Source organism: Balearica regulorum, chromosome 3 (genome assembly GCF_011004875.1).
Source record: "Balearica regulorum gibbericeps isolate bBalReg1 chromosome 3, bBalReg1.pri, whole genome shotgun sequence".
Classification (NCBI taxonomy): Eukaryota; Metazoa; Chordata; class Aves; order Gruiformes; family Gruidae; genus Balearica; species Balearica regulorum.
This window is the reverse complement of record NC_046186.1, coordinates 33,407,592-33,426,563: the sequence shown is the minus strand read 5'-3', so window position 1 is coordinate 33,426,563 and position 18,972 is coordinate 33,407,592. Positions and strand designations below refer to the sequence as shown.

General features: G+C 40.3%; 1 protein-coding gene across 3 annotated transcripts in view; it reads left to right on the top strand.

Moving 5' to 3' along the window:
• The window catches only part of OGFRL1 (opioid growth factor receptor like 1), an 84,040-nt gene that overhangs the window by 39,047 nt on the left and 26,021 nt on the right, over positions 1-18,972 (top strand). Inside the window, exon 3 of one of the 3 annotated variants that reach the window (XM_075747445.1) lies at positions 13,578-13,620. The exons of the other annotated variants lie outside the window; for them this stretch is intronic. Coding sequence (XP_075603560.1) covers positions 13,578-13,620 — 43 coding nt within the window. The remainder of the gene's footprint in view (positions 1-13,577; positions 13,621-18,972) is intronic. 3 annotated transcript variants of the gene reach the window in all.

The window sequence follows — 18,972 nt, the reverse complement described above, 5'->3', positions numbered from 1 at the left end:
AGCGTATAAGTTTACAAAAACAGGAGTTAACAAACTTGTCTGCTCTTCACTGAAGAGTCCATACACTTGCAAAAAGTCCCACAGCCACTCACGACAGGCTTCTAGCCATGAACATGTTGACTTCTAGGGACCCTGGTGTTGGGGATTAAAATAGTTTACTTATAGAATATTAAAATTAATTGTGTGATTGCTTGAAATTGGGTTGAATTGAAACTTGAGTGATTTTGCTTGGCATGAGTGACTAGAGTGCAGAAGCCATGGGCCACAAACTGTAACGGAACTTGAGTTGAACCTTTGCTTGGTCAAAAAGGAGAAGTACTGGGAGTCTTGCACGATGAGATAAACTGGACCATGCCTATAGTTCAAGGGAAAGACCTTGAAAGAAAGACAGAAACTGTTCCATCTCAAGTCAACAAAAGACAGATGAGAGCCAAGTGCGGATAAGATGGGAGGATGATGAAACGGCAGGAGTGGATAAAATTTGGAAGATATTATTCCAATCATCGTAGAGGAAAAGTGGCTCTTAAAGAAATTGAGTGGACAAAAAGTCCGTGCATGTTGTGTGGACAGGTGTGTGATCACCTTGTGTAGTAGATTGTGAGGCCTTAAAGGGCACAGGAAAATAACCAAGGGTGTCTGTCTTTGGAGATACCCAGCTCGAGCTGCAATAAAGAGATTCTGTGCTACAACCTAGGGTCCGAACTCTCTCAGCTTTAGAGTTGGAGGCTAAGGCTGGATCCAGCTGCACCTGGACTCCTCTCTGAGAAGAAGTTTAGAACGCAAGGGGGTCCAGTCTGAACTTCATGGCTCAGCGGGAGGGTCTTCTGGGACTCTTTTATAACAGATGGAGACCCAGGTGGGACCCTAGGATGGGTCTCTGAATCCTCCCAACTTCAAACGACCACATTTCTGGCAAACAGATGAGTTCACCTGGGGACTTCGGAGTGGGAGGCTGCAGAGAGAAAGAGTTTAAACTCTGGGACAGCAGATTCATCAAAAAAACACGCTATAAAATTGTGTCAAGAGGAATGGCCACTTATTATTAGAGAAGCAGGGGGAGATCCACAGAAAATCTGGCCAGGCTGTGGAACATTTGATCAAAACCGACTAATGAGATGACGCTGAGAGATGTGCTCAGTTCTTTTCAAATATATGCACTGGATATAATCCAAATTGGGGGGATACGCAAATGTTGTGGACAACTGTTTAGGTCAGAGGAACAAGAAAAAATACTCCAGAAGGATGCAGAACAAGCTCTAAGAGCTGAAGGGGGAAGAACTACCTGGCCAGCAAATTATTCTAATTGGAATTGTAATGATGTGCACGACAGAGATGTGCAATCAAGCCTTATGGAATTTGGTAGAAGCAATCTGAGTGTGTGCTGAAATAGGAGTAAACTGGATGAAAGTACAGGAATGTGGGCAGAGGCCAGAGGAACACCCCAGTGATTATTGGAGAAGACTTAGACAGGCATTATTAAACTATGGAGGGATGACCCTTCAAAGTTTGAATGATACGGTGGCCATCAGTGTATTTGTGAATCAGGCAGCCCCAGACATCCAGAAATATTTAAAGAAATGTTTACCAGGGTGGCAAGGAGAAATTTTGCAAAAGATACTTAGTGTAGCCATGTTTTTTTATGATGGAAGGGAAGAGAGACAAAAAACAGAGGAGTAGAAGGAAAAGAGAAAGTTAAAGGAAACAGGAGATGAATTTATTGGCGGCAGTGTTGGCAAAAAATTTGTGGGACAGAGAGCAGGATCCCCAGGGAAGGAAGAGAATGAGACCATACCGACCTAAGGCTGCACAACCCACACCAGCTCTGCAGCAAGATACCCGGGGGAAAGTCGAGAATGTTATTTTTGTGGAAACTTGGGACATTTGCAACGAGACTGTCCTCTGACCCCCTCATGGAAGGGGATCAGACAGACCAACAAATTTATTTGATCAGTGTCCCTGAGCAAATTCTCAGTGACTAGAAGACAGACCAGAGGAGGCACTGATTATGTACTCCCTCTGGAAAACAGAATTGGATCAAGAGGGACAAATAATGGGGAACACTGAAGGTGAAGAAGTAGTATTTTTGGTAGATACCAGAGCAACCTTATCGCTTTTAAATTGTGTACTCAAAGATCAAGTTTTGGTACAGGGCATAGTGGGAGAAGCAAAAAGAACTCTGACTTTGTTAGTGACTATTGGAAATAAGAGCGTGTGGGCAAGATTTGTAATAGCTGAAGACTCACTGGTGTGTATCTTGGCAAGAGACCTGTTGCAGGCTTTGGATGTGGAAATAAGGTTAGCACCAGATTAGATAGATTTGATCATTATGGGTATGAATGTGATAAAAGAAAAATATGAAGCTGTAACCAGAAATGAATTTGAAGTACCTTCAGAATTGAAGTTCCAAAAATATTGTAGAGCCATACAAGTATGGGTGTAAGATTATTAAGGTCAGCATGACCTGTGCAGCTAAAAACAAAGGGGGTGTTCCACCAGCAGTAAAAAAGTATCCCATCCCAAGTGAAGCACACCCTTGTATTCAAAACCAAATTGATACGTTTTTAAGAGATGATGCTCTATGGGACATGTGAATACCTGTATAATACCCCCATACTACCAGTTACGAAAATGAGACTTAGTGGAGATGGTAATCCAGAGTATAGATTTGTACAGGACTTAAGGAAAATTAACAAGCATGCGATAGTACCACATCCTGTGGTACCATATCCATCAACCACTTTATTCCAAATTCCACACTGGACAAAAGTTTTTACAGTTATAGATTTAACTGCTGTGTTTTTCAGTATACCAGCCAAAGAGGAAAGCCAGCTATTTGTTTTCACTTGGGAAGGGAAATAGTTAATTTGGGCAGGATTGCCACAGGGCTTTGTGGGATCACCAACTATATTCTCACAAACAATGAAAACAGATTTGGAAGATATACAACTACCCAGACATTTGGTATTGGTGCAGTATGTGGATGATTTGTTGACAGTGAGTAATTCAGAAGATAACTGTTTGGTAGACACTGTACACCTATGTACAAAACTGGCAAAAAAAGGACACCGTGCATCTCCATCTAAATTACAGCTGTGCTAAACAGAAGTAAAATATTTGGGATTTATCCTAAAAGAAGGGCAGATGTTAATAGATCCAGAAAGAATTGAACCAATTATTAATTTACCCCAGCCAGTAACAAAAAAAGCAGTTGAGGGGTTTTGGGACAAGTGGGATTCTGTAGACCGTGGATTCTGGGACTCAGTTAATTAAGGCCTTAACTGGGGCCACATGACAGGAAGTATTAGGCCTTCATGGGGGCCAGAAAGACAGCAGGTATTTCAAACTGTAAAGAGAGCTTTAATGACCACTCTGACGTTAGGTTTACCAGATCACACTAAACCTTTTAATTTCTATACTCAAGAGAACAGGAGTAGCCAGCAGAGTGATTACACAGAAACTAGAACCACATCAGAGGCCTGTAGTATATTGCTCAGTCAAGTTTGATCCTGTTATAAATGGTACTCCGCGATGCATTAGAGCAATAGTGGCAGCAGTGGAGATGATAGAAAAAAGCCATCCTTTGATTTTAGGATATCGGTTATATATGTTTGTACCACACAAGGTGGAAATATTATTAAAACAATATGCAACTCAGGCTCTATCACCACAACATGTTCATATGTATGAACTTATTTTATGGATGGCAGATAATATAAATTTTAAAGCATTGCAATACCTTGAACCTTGTTATGCTCTTGCTTCTGCCAGGAGACAGCACCCTGCACCACGACTGTGAGAAAGTCATTATGACTACTAGTAAACCACGAGAGGATTTAAAAGATGAGCCCATATTAAAGCCTGACTTAACTTCATATGCGGATGGATCCTCATATTACTAGGAAAGGAAATGTGTAACTGGATATGCAGTAGTGGATGATGGAGTGCGAGAATCAGGACTTTTCCCAGTAAAAACAGGTGCGCAAGGAGCAGAACTGATAGCCCTAACACAAGTGGCAAATCAAGGTAAAAACAAGCGAGTGAATATTTATACCAACTCATGATGTGCTTTTGGAGTGTGTCATGCTATAGGAATACTGTAGAAGAAAAGAGGATTCCTGACTACCACAGGAAAGGAAGTGGCAAACGGGAAGGAGATAAGGAAACTACTAGAGGCTATACATTTGCCAGAACAAATATCGGTGATGCACAGCCCATACCCTGGAAGATAATCCGTCACCCAGGGAAATGCCTTAGCTGGTGCTGCAGCGAAAGCAGCAGCTAGACCACAGGTGCTAGTTTTTATGCTCATCACTCAAAATCCAGAGGGACCAAGCTTACCAGGTATGACAGACATACAATGAGGTAAGCCTGGAAGAAAAAAGCAATTGGGAAAAGTGGGAAGGAATCCAAGACAAAGGGGGAAAGCCTGTTTTAGCAAGAAAATATTTATTGGGCATTGCTGCATGGTTCCATGATAAATCTCACGTGGAGCAGAAAACATTGTGAAACAAGTGCAACAAATGTGGGCAGTGCTGGGAATTTATGCTGCTGCAAAGAGGATTGTAGGGGGATGTAAGACTTGTCAAAAGTTTACCACTACCAAAGCCCCTGAGTGTAAAGCCACGCAACCCCGGCATGCTTTCCTTTTCAGAAGTTACAGATTGACTACGCAGATATACGTCATCATTAGAACATAGGTGTTTGTTGGTGATAGTAGACCAATGATCGGGGTGGGCAGAGGCTTTTCCTACCCAAAAGACAGATTCAAGAACTGTGGTAACATTTTTACTTAAGGAAATCATTCCTAGATATGGAGTACCAGAAGTGACAAATTCAGATAGGGGCTCACACTTTGGGGCAGCTATATGCATTCAAGTATTCAAGGCATTGGGGATCTTACATCAGTTACATACTCCTTACCATCCCCAATCGTCAGGGAAACTAGAAAAAATTAATAGGACAATCACAGAAAAATTAGCCAAAGTATGCATGAACACAGGGTTAACATGGCTGGAGGCTCTAAATCTAGTTTTATGGGACATAAGAAATATACCTAAGCATCCCATCCGGACTATTTCCGGCAGAAATATTATTTAGCAAGCATTTGGCAGTACCCAGAACTTATATCCTGGCAAGGACCAGCCTATTAGACGGAGGTGAATGAGTGACACAATGTATATTATATGTGCAACAAACTTTTGACGCTTATAGGCAAGCTTGTTGGTGTCAGGGAGTGCCACTTGAAATAAAGGTACATGAGATTCAACCCAGAGATCAAGTATGGGTAAAAAATTACCAGAGGAAAAATAAATTTGAACCAAAATGGGAAGATCCTTACACTGTATTATTGTGTACTTACTACGCAATTAAAGTTGCAGGAAAAGATTCCTGGATTCATCATTCATACGTGAAAAAGGTGGAAGAGGAAACAACTTGAATCTGTTGCTCTCACCTAAGAATCATAGCTGATCTAAAATTGGAACCAGGATTTATATGCAGCAGGAAAGTCACACAACACCAGCGGATTGACAGTGAAACCCCTAATCTTGCATAAGAAATCAATAACAGGGAAGTGAAACATAATTTAATACTTATGAAGTGTACGTGGAGTGAACCATACCCTTACTTCGAACTAGAGTGTAACCAGGGGATAATTATTTTTACTATTTGTGTCCATTGTTACTGTTAATAATAGTGTGGAAACCTAAATTTTAGTAAGATAGTGTTAGACGGCCTTTGCAATTATGAAATTACGAATTCTGGTGCTCTGTCTATGGTGGAATCTGACCAGGGCATGGCTAACGATAAAAAAGGTATATGAACCTGAGTGGACGAAAATTGTCAAAAATAAAAGGAAGATAATCTACATAGGTTATGAGGGAATAGCTGTTCCAATCTCTAGGGAACCCAGAAGAGAAACTCTTGCTTTCTGCTATGAAACAGATATGACTCAGGATTTACTTCTAGTAGAACAAACTAGCGGTGAAAAATCTCAATGTTTTGATAAAAGCTCATGTTGTATAACACTAGATTTAAATGTTGTGTGCAGAAGTTTCCTAGAGTAATGGCTGAGTAGTCATCAATGTATCTTGTGAGGTCATGACACCAGCAATAACAAATGTCTCCTCCACTACGCTGTTACCAACTACAACTCCCTTGAACATAGAGAAACTGACCCCACAAATATCGAAATTGGGCCAAACGCTATTAAAAATGTGGGTCAGCAGCAAGTATTTTTTAATCCTTCATGGTCGTTAAAATGAGTAGAATTGTCAATGCAGATAAATGTTGCCTCCGTTAAGCTAACCTGTGCACCATTCATAGGCACATCCTCCATGGGGTGGCTAGTTTGGCTAGATGGACAAACTCTGCCAAACAAATGAAAAGAAGTATGACTATTATCCTCTCAGGAATAGGAACAGAACTTGGAATCCTTAATGGTATAGATGCTGAGATACTTGCAAACAAACTCAGTATGACATTTAGTGAGCTGGATAAATTGGAACAACCCTTAAGATCCTCTCTATTAGCATTAGGAATTAATCAATGGCTCTTGCCTGACATGATGCCTCAATGGAGGAAAATTAACGAAAAAGATAACCAGTTGATTATAGATGCACTTGGAATAGTCCAAACCAATGTCTCATTAGCTCTTAGCTGTATACAAGTGTAATTATGGATGCAATCTACAGTGGCAGCAATAATAAGAGAAGGTGAGGAAGACATTTTACCCACCGAGATCCAAAAAGTAATTTGGGATAATGCAACTAAATTCAAAAGACAGTTTCAATTGTGGTATTTAGTTAATTTTACTTACAACCACATCAACCAAAAAGGTACAGCTTTTGTATTAACAATATCAAAAGCATCTGTTCTTACTATACATTCTATCATAGTGTTATGGTTAAATAATGGAAAAAAATGTACTTTATCAAATAGAACATAAAAACGGGATAAATGGCAAACAATTGATGTAGATGCATGTGTCATGCAAGAACAACAGGGATTTATATGCGAGAGTAGCACCAACAGAGCCCAGGATACTTGCCTTGACACTGAACAGAGTATTTGTCATTTTGAGATGCATCCCAGTGAAACAGTACTTGTATATATTGGGAAAGGATGTGTGTATATGAGAACACTTTGTGGTTTTATATTCATACATACTATTACTGTAGATACAAATAAGTATTCAAATATTTGTGTTTGTAGCTTTACTAATATAGTAAGCTGCAATTTTAATTATTCAGCTCCTACTACTTCCCACCAGTTACTGCAGTCCAGTTGTACACTGATTAAATATTTATTACCTACTTCTGTCAGAATGAATCTTACACTGGTAAGAAAGCTGCTACAACATGGTGACCTATATCAAGTACTAAAGAATATCCAAAATAGTGGATAAAACCTCACGATCACCATACATCATAATGCAGAAGAGATACACCATGTTTTGGAGAGAGTAAAGAAAGATAGAGAACACTGTTGGTGGGACATTTTCTCTGAACGGTCACCAACAGCCACGGGAATCTTTAATGTGTTCTCCATCCCGTGGTAGTCTTGTTGGGTTTGATTATGTCTATCATTCATGATAATATTATAGGTGAGAATGTTGATAATGAGTAGGTGCTTTGAGAAATTCTGAGAACTCTGTTTAAAATATTAGCAGCTATGCTGAATAAAACAAATGGGGGACTGTTGGGGATTAAAATAGTTTACTTATAGAATATTAAAATTAATTGTGTGATTGCTTGAAATTGGGTTGAATTGAAACTTGAGTGATTTTGCTTGGCATGAGTGACTAGAGTGCAGAAGCCATGGGCCACAAACTGTAACGGAACTTGAGTTGAACCTTTGCTTGGTCAAAAAGGAGAAGTACTGGGAGTCTTGCACGATGAGATAAACTGGACCATGCCTATAGTTCAAGGGAAAGACCTTGAAAGAAAGACAGAAACTGTTCCATCTCAAGTCAACAAAAGACAGATGAGAGCCAAGTGCGGATAAGATGGGAGGATGATGAAACGGCAGGAGTGGATAAAATTTGGAAGATATTATTCCAATCATCGTAGAGGAAAAGTGGCTCTTAAAGAAATTGAGTGGACAAAAAGTCCGTGCATGTTGTGTGGACAGGTGTGTGATCACCTTGTGTAGTAGATTGTGAGGCCTTAAAGGGCACAGGAAAATAACCAAGGGTGTCTGTCTTTGGAGATACCCAGCTCGAGCTGCAATAAAGAGATTCTGTGCTACAACCTAGGGTCCGAACTCTCTCAGCTTTAGAGTTGGAGGCTAAGGCTGGATCCAGCTGCACCTGTACTCCTCTCTGAGAAGAAGTTTAGAACACAAGGGGGTCCAGTCTGAACTTCATGGCTCAGTGGGAGGGTCTTCTGGGACTTTTTTATAAAACCTGGCCCTTCTGATGACCATTGCTGTACCTCCCCTCAGACCCCAGGAAAGGGCTCTCCTGTGGGTATTTATCATTTGCTTTCCCCATTGAAAGTGTAAAGTATAAGCTGCTTTTTGTGATCAGTCTTGATGAAGTTTGCACACTGTAAAAGTTCAGTGGATATCCAAACTGAGGGGTGCTTGGTGATACTAAACTTTGGGAGACAAACTCTATTGCTAACAAAGATGTATTTTCTGATACGTCCAATGGGAAACTTTATTCTGACAGTGTTTTCACCTATAATTAATGTTTTTCTGTCCTGCAGAGATGTGTGTGTGTTAGCCCAAATGTTCTTCAATGGGGTTTTGCTGCTCTTTAGCTCAAAGGTTTGGTTAGAGCTATGTGAACTCACCACATCGTATGGCTTGTTTAAGATAGGAAAGGAGCAGGACTGAAACTCAGAGGACAAAAGAAGATGAATGGAAAATATCTGGTAGGACTTTCTTATGAACTGCTGAACTCTTCCAAGTGGGGGAGGAAAAGGATCAAAATTTAAAAATATTAAAGACAAATTGAAGTTGATGTCTGAACTGTCAGTTCAGGAAACTCCGGAGACAAACCAAATGGAAAATTTTCCCCTGAAATAACGAAAGATTTTTTAAAGACAAAACTGAATGGAGAACAGCAAGAATTTACGTCTTTGTCTATAGGAACAGAATAATTATCGGCAGCCAGATAAGAAACTCCAGATTCTTGGCAGAAAAAGAAAGAGGTCCGACTCAAAGACTTGAACTGAGTTGATTTAAGGTCTTCCAGGGACACATATAAGATTTTTATATGTACAATAGAACAAATTTGTGGCGATGTGGAGGTGGGAAATGAAAAATATTGGTTAAGGCTTGAAAATATGTATCTGGTTTCTTTGAGTATTTTTGCAGGCTGGAATGATGTCTGAACGTACACCAAATGCTTTGTTTACAGCAAGTAAGGTAATTACCTATAAAGGAATATAGAAATTCCCACTTCAAATTGTGGTCTGTCAATTTTAAAAGCATGACTTATTTTGTGTTTTTTAACAAAAATGTAATTTCTATTTCACATTTTAATCTAAAATGAGAGGAAAGGTAGCTGATGCTGGCATCATCTCACAGTTTGAGCAGTCTGAAAAATATATTTGGATTTTAGGTGCATAAAAGTTCACAATAATTTCTTGATTGCTGTGTGTGGTTTGGTGTTTTGGTTGTTTTGTTTTGGGGTTTTTTTAGTAGATCATGCTGTTCTTTTGATCTGTTTGATGTTGCTGGAATTGTCTAAGGCAGTATTAGGCTGGTTTTGTTCCCCTCTCTCTCTCTCTAATCTGTTTTTGTGTCTAGTGAAGAGGGGGAAGTAAGGATTTTGCTTCATTCCATTCAGTCAAGATTTCTGTGCTGTGCAAAGATTTCTGGTGAGGCCTTCACAGGCTTTTTAATATTGCTGGTTTAGTACCATCCTCTAGTCGTGTGGGGATATGAGAGTGAGTCTCATGGACCATGTGCTCAGAGCGAGAACCTAGCAGGGCAGGAGCAGTAGGCTGGACCTCTGGACCTCCTTGAAGCCTTCCCCTCCAACTTCCCTCCTGAACTTTAAAGAAACTCCACAGGTCTGTCCGGTTTTGTTTCCCTTCAGATTAACTTGAAAGAAGGACGAAGGCATATGGCTCTCACCAGTAAGGCTAGTTCACGTGGCTTACCAGTCTAAGGTGGTTTTTAATGTCTGCTCTACTGAAGAGAATTTGAACTGAGGCATCAAAAGGTATGGGCAGGGGGAGAGAGCTTTACTTTTTCAAGCAGGAATTGGAACATTGGCTTTTTTGCTACCTGGCTCCTGGGACTTGCCTATACACAGCCTTGTTCTGGAACAGCTCTCCTTGATGCTTCTGTGGCTAGAACAGGAGCTTCCAAAAATAATTTGATTTTTGAATCATCCATGGCATTTGAAATGCACAACTGTCTTTAATAACAACAGACAGTTTTTAGGCATAGACAAGTTCTTGACAATTTGTTGAAAGCAAAACTTTTTTTAATGGAAATATTCTTTACTTTGAATTAACTTTTGAGAAATATGCTTGCATCCAGACTGTGATTTGTGCCCGAACAGCGAGGGCAAACGTGCAGCACAGACACCAGGACTCAAGAGGGATGCAGGAGACTGAAACGCACATCTCTCTTCTACCTTATTAAAAAATTAAAGCAAATGTTGAAATCTTGACAACTTTTACAGAACCAAAACAGTACCTCAACCTTTGTATGTATCCCCCAACTTCCTGTGTTCTCATATTTAGGCCACCTTTACTCTACTATTTGTTCATGGAAAAGACGGTTGTTTTGTAGTCTGAAGACCTTGACATACAGCTTGCTTGAGAGTATATTTTCCAAATTAAGGCATCTTAATTTCTCATTTCTTAAGTATAGAAGCATCCAGTTATGTTTGGGATACAATTTTCTTGTGGGGAAGCGAGGTGAAGGAAAAAGAGAGTCAATCAAGAGCTGATCATGCACAGAGAAGAAAGTTGAGGAAGATTTTTCAAAGGGCCAAAGTGTTCAACCTAATCCCTGCTGATGCTAATAGTCCTGTGGAAATCAATATTCAGCAGAAAGGGCTACACCCTTCTGAGACTGTGCCTTGCCTTTCACCGGCAGCTCCTGCTCCATGTCCCTATTGCTCACCTGTCTACTCTGTGGAGCTTGCCTGATCTCACTAAGGAGAACCGAGTACCAACTCTCAGCTGATCTGTCTCCCACATCTTGCATTTTGTAGCTAAGGGACTGAGAGAAATTGGGCTGAGAAGAAGGTAGCTGCCCTGGAAAGTTCAAGAGGGGCTAAAGTTGGTACGGTTGTCAGCAGAGACAGACCTCAAAACAGGGCTGCAGAAAGACGTAGCAGAAGCAACCTGAGGACAGCTTGGGTAGAGGGGAGTCTTGCGAAACAAAGAGAAGAGCAGACCTGGGTAAGGACAGAGCTTGCTACTCAATATAGAGGTTCAGCAGCTGATTTCACAGGAGAGGAGATGGCATGAAATCCTGCACAAGAGGGCATAAAATACAAAAGGTGGGCAGTGTGTGTCTATATAATCAAAAGGCAGCACGATGTAAGGCTGTTCTCCCTGTGTGGGCTCACAAGAGAGAAACTGGAAGTAGTGTACCAGGAGAGCACAGTGAACCTTTTTTGAAGATGAACAAGCGATTTTGGAAGGCCTCCTTTAAACGTTGTCCTCCTCCTCTTCCAGAGCAGCCTTTTGGCGGTAGCTCTGCAGTGTCTATAAGGTCCATGGAGCGCTGTGGTACAAAATGGGAGCTGTCCCTACTCCTGCGGGGCACCATGAGGCTGGGGTGAGGGGACTAGAGGCAGGGCTGCGAGAACAGAGTAGAAAAGAAGTTTGATAACGTGGATTTATGTTTGGGGATTTTTTTTGTCACTGGAGGCTGCAGGGCTGACAGAGGCAGGCAGGCTGCTCCTGCTGCCTCCGAAATGTTAAAAAATAATAATAGCAGAGTCTTCAGTGGTGCTGCTGGCTTGGTACGACACAAATTTGCTTTTTTGCCCTCAGCACTCTGTTCTCTGTCCAGCCAAAAAAACAATCTAAAATCCCTACACGGATAATTAAAAGAAATAAAATGTTTTCCTGTTTTCTGCAGGGCCCCTTGGCTGGACTAATGCCAGTAGGAGGCCGTTGGGCCCACCGGCCTCCCCTGTCCGGCCACCGCCTGCCATGCAGCCCTGCTCTGCCGAGGGACGCGGCCTCCAGCTCAAAGATGTGAGATCACTGTCCTACGTTGCCTCGGGGACAAGCTGGGAATCATTTGAGGTAATGATCTAGTAATAAAAGTCGGGTCTCAGTGAGTGAGGACATAGCCTAGCTTAATAACTCCTGTTTTCTGACTGCCATTTTCTGCTTTGGGACAGGAAAAGTGCTTTTTTTGCTTTAATTCAAGGTGAATGCTGTACTGTGCTTTGTCTCCCTGCTCATTTAGGATTTAGGCAATACATAGTTAAGGCAGTATGAAATATTTTTGCAGCTAGCTCGTTCATGAATTATAGCAGATTTGGCCTATTTTTTGAGGGTTTTGAGGCAGAGATGTTTACAACAGCTTGCAGAAAGGACAGGACTTGCTTTTGTAAAATTCTTAATGTGCCAGCATCTGGGTACTTCAGTCTCACTGCTAATCGCTCTGCAGGTTTTGGAAACATCATTGTATTTCTTTTTGCCTGTCATGTCTGCTGTTTCTGGAGGTGGGGAGAGGTGAGACCTTCAAACCTAGCAGAAGCACAAAACTCCTGTTTGCATTTTCAGACAGAGCTCCAGCTCCAAGCTGCACAGTTAACAGAGGCCAGCTATGTTTGCATCTTGCCAGCTCTTTTCCGTTTATTTTTGTCACCCCACAAGTACCTTCTTCTCTGTCCCACTACATTCTAGAGGAAATCTTTGAGGAAAGACAGAAAAGGAGAGGATGATAACATTATACCATCTGAGATGGCTTTTTAAGGATGATAGGAGACTCCAAATCATTCCTTTGGTGCAGGAAAGGGAAACCTTTTATTTGAAGAAAGGTTGTGGACAATTCTAAACCTTGTAGCTTTGAGGGATAATTTGTTTCACATTTTCATTTTGCTTAAATTTAAGATGTTAACTTTTCTATTGAAATTTCTGACTATAATTGGGCAATAAAGTCAATGTGCTGGGGAGCTGTGGATAGCTTGACTTTCTACAGTTCTTACAAGCAAAGATCAGGAACAGGCAAGGCTCCTTAATTTGTGTTACAAGAAAGCCCAGTGTACTGGCTTGTCTGTCACTGCAGTATTTCATCCGTCTGCCAGGCTTTCTTTCTGCATCTGACCGAGTTGAGCAGCGTGGCTGTGTCTGATTTCTGTCTGCAACTGGGGAGATTTCCGTGGGCAGGTATTATGTTATGCAAGGTCTAATCATCTTTATGACATGAACGGGAATAAAAAAAAGCAATTCTGAGTGTGTGTCTGATGTCTGCTGACACACAACTTCTGATGCAACCCGCGGGAAAGCATGGGTGACTCAGGCTTAGCACCCTGGTCTTACTGCATCTAACAGTGTAAGAATTTATTTTTTTATTTATTTATTTTTAATTGTAACTTGTGATTGTGCAAAGGTGTTAGTTTGACTTATTTTTAATTGCTCTTTCAGGAGCTCCAAGCTTTTGCTCAAGATAAACAATCAAACTGTTCTGGTGAGTGCTGCACTTTAAGCTTTCACACCTGAGTATGGTCATACTGAAGAAGTGACCAGCTGTGCTGACAAAATCTGTGAGCTTGACACACTCGTAACAGAGTGGTTAGAAAGTCAGAAGATTAACCTTGTGCTATGTTAAAGCAACTGTAGGACCAATAAATGAGCATTTGCAACTCAAGAAAATCTGGAATTTCAAAATGCCTGCTGTATCAACCCAGGCACGACTTGGCAGTAATTGCTGTAGGTTTTCTAAATTAAGCAATGAGGTTTCTATTGTGGCAACTGTTGGGAAAGACTTTGCAAGGCACATCAATTCCTCCAGGACCCAAATGCACTTTTCCTTTCAAGGGGGAGTTGTGGGCATTCAGATCCTTGCAGACAAGTTACTGAGGCCCTAAATCAGCAAAACACTTTTAAGTATATCCTTAAGCACTTTGTTGATGAAGGGGAGACATAAGCTCTTAATTATCTGTGCTGAACAGGGAGCTGGAAGGCTCAAATATCTTTTAAAACACTTATACACTAGCTGTGCCCTGAAATGCAGAACCCTTACCCTCTAGCTGCACTTGTCTTTTGTGAAATGTGCTAACTAACCTTCAAGTAAATGGTGCCTTACATCTGACTCTTTGAGGGAATCTTGCCTATCTCAAGTGCTTATTGGTTTACAAGAACAGGCATAATGCTGTATTCAGCTTTAACTGGATCACTTTTGATAACTGTCCATCTTATCCAAATACTGCTGAAAGTGGGATTATTAAATAATCTGAAAGACAAATGGAGGATGAAGCCAGCAGGGGAATTGACTTTATCTTTTATGTGTTCGCATCTGTAGCATAACCAGGCCTTGGTAGATACTTCAGCCCTATCACTGCAGCCAGCACTTTGGAGTTCTCCGCAGAAGGCAGAAAAAGAAAGAAAAGAAACCCCCTGTCCCCTCCCCAAAGCAGCAGGCAATCACAGCTGTTCTTAAGAAGGTTTGTGTCAGCAGATCTTACATAGCTATGCTCAGAAAGTTTGTGTCAGCAGCCATAAAAGCTGGCCTGTCAGCTTTTTTATTCCATACACAAAATGCATATTACTGAACAATTATGCCAAAGGCAGGGGATATTTCTTGATAATACAACTTGGAAGTAGCATCTTCCTGTGGGAGCAATTCATGTCACGTGCTGCAGAAATCTGTGTGGATTTAGATGCAAATCCTTGTTGCTGGTACTTAGTGTAAGATTATGTTGGAAGCCAGATCATTTGGTGTTACGCCCTGACCAAGGTAGTCTTGGCCTGACCCTAAGTCCATGGAAATTAGTGAATTCCTGGTAATTCTAATGAGCTTCCAAGCATGCCCCAAAAAAGCATATTCATTATAAAGGAATCTGGGTGATGCTTAGATTTTTGGCCTCCAAAGTCTTCAAACAATATGTAAAACTTAAGCTTTGTCCACTGTTACAATGTGCAGTTGTGATCTGGCCATCGTAAAAGGCAGGACAGAGACTTGAGATGAATTTTGAATACAAACTGATCTACTGCTTAATATATATTTATTGCTGTATCTCACCAACCATTTAACTGTATTTTGGCTGTCTCCATTAAGAAAGATGTTTGGGGTTTTTTTTCTCCTTGGTCAGATGTCACAGTTCAGAACAAATATTTTATTAAATAATATAGGTGGAGAAACAGAATTGGGTTTTCATTTCATTTTTTATTGAATAAGCCCTACTTTTCTCTCCTGTGAATAGGCAACAATTTGCTGCACAGACCGCATCTCTACTTCCTGGCAAGCACAAGTTTTTTAAGAAACAAATAAAAAACTCAAGTGAAAATTCATGCCTGGAGTAGTTCAGGAAGCAGGCGAAGAGGAGCATAAAATCCCCAGACGCTCATTGTAGATTTGATCTCTGTCCATGTACAGAGCTTGACTAATTAATTGCATGAGGTTCCAAGTCTAATTTCTGAAACTAATACAGACCTCTGTTTGGACACAGGGACTCTGGTGGTCCAAATCAGTGTAGAAATTGCTGTAATGCTGAGATCCACCTTGCCCACTTGTCAGTTGTTACTGGTCTGCTGCTGGAGGTTACCACTGCCAGCCACTCAGCTGGCACAGCAGATTTTATAAGGCCTCCTCTTTTGAGCAGCCTTCAGTGGTATTTACGATAGATCTGGATGCCTGTGCAAGGCAGTGAAAGGACAAGGTGTGCCCAAAAGTCTGCTGCCAGGCCACTGGTGCCAGGTGCTAACCTCCAGGGGGGCGGGGGGGGGGGGGGGGTTGTCACCCATAACCACTTTTAAAAAAAAAAAAGGAACACTTCCAACATCAACAAAGTCTGTGCCAGCTGCTCTGCAGCAGGCACCTGACCACAGCTGAAGCCAGACTTAAAGGAAGATGGTGTCTACCAAAAAGCTAACATCGATTTAACAAAATTATGTAAAAGGATGCAAGTTAGAAGAAATGTTTTCATGAAGTTGCAGTTTCTTTTTCCTCACTCTTTTCTTCTCATTCTTATTTAAACCTCCTCAACCTGAAATCAGGAGACTCTCAGAAAAGAGAGGAAAAACCCCAATTACATATACAGTATTTTCTGTTTTTTCCATGGACCTTCTAGTAATATGGTATTCAGTCAAAACAAATACCTGAATTTTATCCATGTCAGAAACAGTCTGGCATACTTTAAAGCCTGGTGTCTATTTTCTAGTTTAATGTATTTTTACCTTTTTTGTGTATATAGGTTTTATTTCATTCCAGCAAACTATTTTTTTCCTGTCATAAGTCTAAGAATGTTTTGGTTCATTTTAATGGAAATTGTACAGGGCCTCTCACCCTGTCTTTTAAAGGGCTGCATTGATCACTTCATGTGGTTTTGGAGGGAGGTGTATGGATGTTATAGCTTTCTCTAACCAAAGAAGCCAAGCCTTTGTGCTTGCAGTTCATTTTAGGACATCTTTTGCAGCATTTACTTATCCATAAATGCAAACCTGTTGGGGTGGTGGAGGGGGCTACAACACTCTTGTGGTAGTTGTTTTGGGAACAGGAATGACATCACTTTTACTGAGGTTTATAACAGAACAACAGATTTTGCTGTGTTATTTTTATGAGAGAATGACCCAATTATTAATTTTTAGCCATATATGCAGGGACAATCCTGTTCATCTCACAAAAGGAAAACAAATGCCCTGAGGACTAACCCCAGATGTTTCTGTATAAACCAAAGCATAATTCTTCAGGATATTATGCCATCTTGAATACCTCCTCACCACCTAGGGACTGAGTTGATAGTCATGTCCAGTGTTTATCTCTTTTCTCAAAACCTCCTCTACAGTAGAACCTTAATACCTCTGATGTGCAGGATACCGTACACCTTCTCTCATGTAGGTTCAGAGTCCTGCAGTGCCCAAGTACGTTGGTAGGTATCGCAGTGTTTTCATCATCTTCCTTGTCTGTCTGCATACCTTCCTACAAGTTATCTAGAAGCTAATATATCCTCTCCATTGGTTAATGGAATCCATGAAGTGGCTGAAACTGGAGAAGCTCATGAGAGTTTGTAATCCTGTAACCTTTCCACAATTCAAATAATTTTAGTGACTCATGAAAAGATAACAAGCGCCAACTGTTTCTTTTTGACTTTGAGAATCAGATGGCAAAACCCAACAAATTAGGCATGAAAGAGCTGAAGAACCTCTCTGGTTGCCTAGGAAGGAGGAAAGGAAGGGGATCAATTGATCCACTCGAAAAGCAGTCACAGTTTCCTCTCTGTCCAGCCGACCTCAGTGTCTTCAAAAACACTTTTTCCTGATACAGAGCTTAAACCGTTTTTTTTTCAGCTTTAGCCCTTTATGCTCTTACAACTGATTCCAGTGGAAATATTTCTCTTCCTTTCATTATTTTTCCTGTGAATATTTATATAGTTATCTGTTTCCTTTAATTCTTCTCCCTTTAGGTCACATAAATGTAGTTCTTGTCATTTTACTTTCAAAGTTGTATTTTTAAATAATAAAGCAGTGTTAAATATAGTTGAAAGCAGACAACATAATGCGTCTGAGATTTCACAATAATTTAGACTTTTGGAGACAATAGTGTCCATTTTACTAAGATCAGTAATTCAATATTATAAATTAGTCCCTTGTCAGAAGTTTTTCAACATTTGAAATAATAACTGGCTTTTAAAAATAATTTACCATGTGTTACTGGCATGTAAAAGCCTATTGTCAGACTTTACGTAAATTCTTCATCCTCTTTTAATACTAATTACAATGAGAACTTGAATGTTTAATTTTTAAAACACTGAATTAGTTTTTCCTTTTGCTCGTTAAAACACTGAAATAGCTTGGAAACTCTTGTGACATCTGACATGAGACTTCATGGTGCCTGATGGAAAGCGTTGCATGTTTCCTCACATCCTGCTTCGCCGATATTAATGCTATTCGTGCTTTAGCAAGCGGGACTGGGAAGAAGTCCAGGTTTATCTGTCTTTTCCTGGGGGAACTGGAAGATCCATGAGATTATAGGATTTAGAGATTCTTAACTTCTAAAGCATTTGTTTGAATTGCTAGTAACCGAAAAGTTTAATATACTGAATATATTTGCAAAGCCTCTTACTTACAATTTGTATACTGAATGGTATCCTGCAGTAAGCTTTTTAGTGGGTGCTCTCTCCTGGAAAAGTCATGGAGAAGTTAACAAAGATGTAATGACTAGAATTTGACATAAATTAGCTGTTAGCTCAATGATACATCACTGCCTATTTGATTTGTTCACTATAATTTTTACACACAGTATTTCTAAGTCATTACCTGGTAGTATATATAGATCTTCTGATTAGCTGAGATTCGTGTAGATAGTCTGTTGAAATGAAAAGTGGAAATGATGAGGATTGGAGGTTAATCACTGCTTCCTCTCTGAGATCTTGATACCACTGGTTAAAACTTCTGAGTGCACTTCAAGGCAGAGTTACTGAGATGACCACACCAAGACTAAAAAATACTCTGAAGATAGATCTTTTTAATGGTTTTACCAATAATTTGAGCTCTGCAAACTCATGCCTTTGGCTCCAAGCACTGGATATGTTAAATCAGGCTGATAATGAAGGATAGGAAGTTACCTTTTCCAGGTGACACCCTAGATGCATTGCCAATATACCTTGTTTAAATTTACTAAGCAAGTAAGCAATAAAATAAAGTCTACAGAGGTATATAAAACTAGGGTTGCTTGGATTTACTGCCAATAGATACATGATGAGTATGATTAAGAGGCACTTTATGCTGACTTTCTAATAACTCTCTGCTAAAATATGTATTTCAGGCAGTTCTGTCAGCTTTATTGTTACTTTCTAATTTTGGTCTAAAGATTTTTATCAGA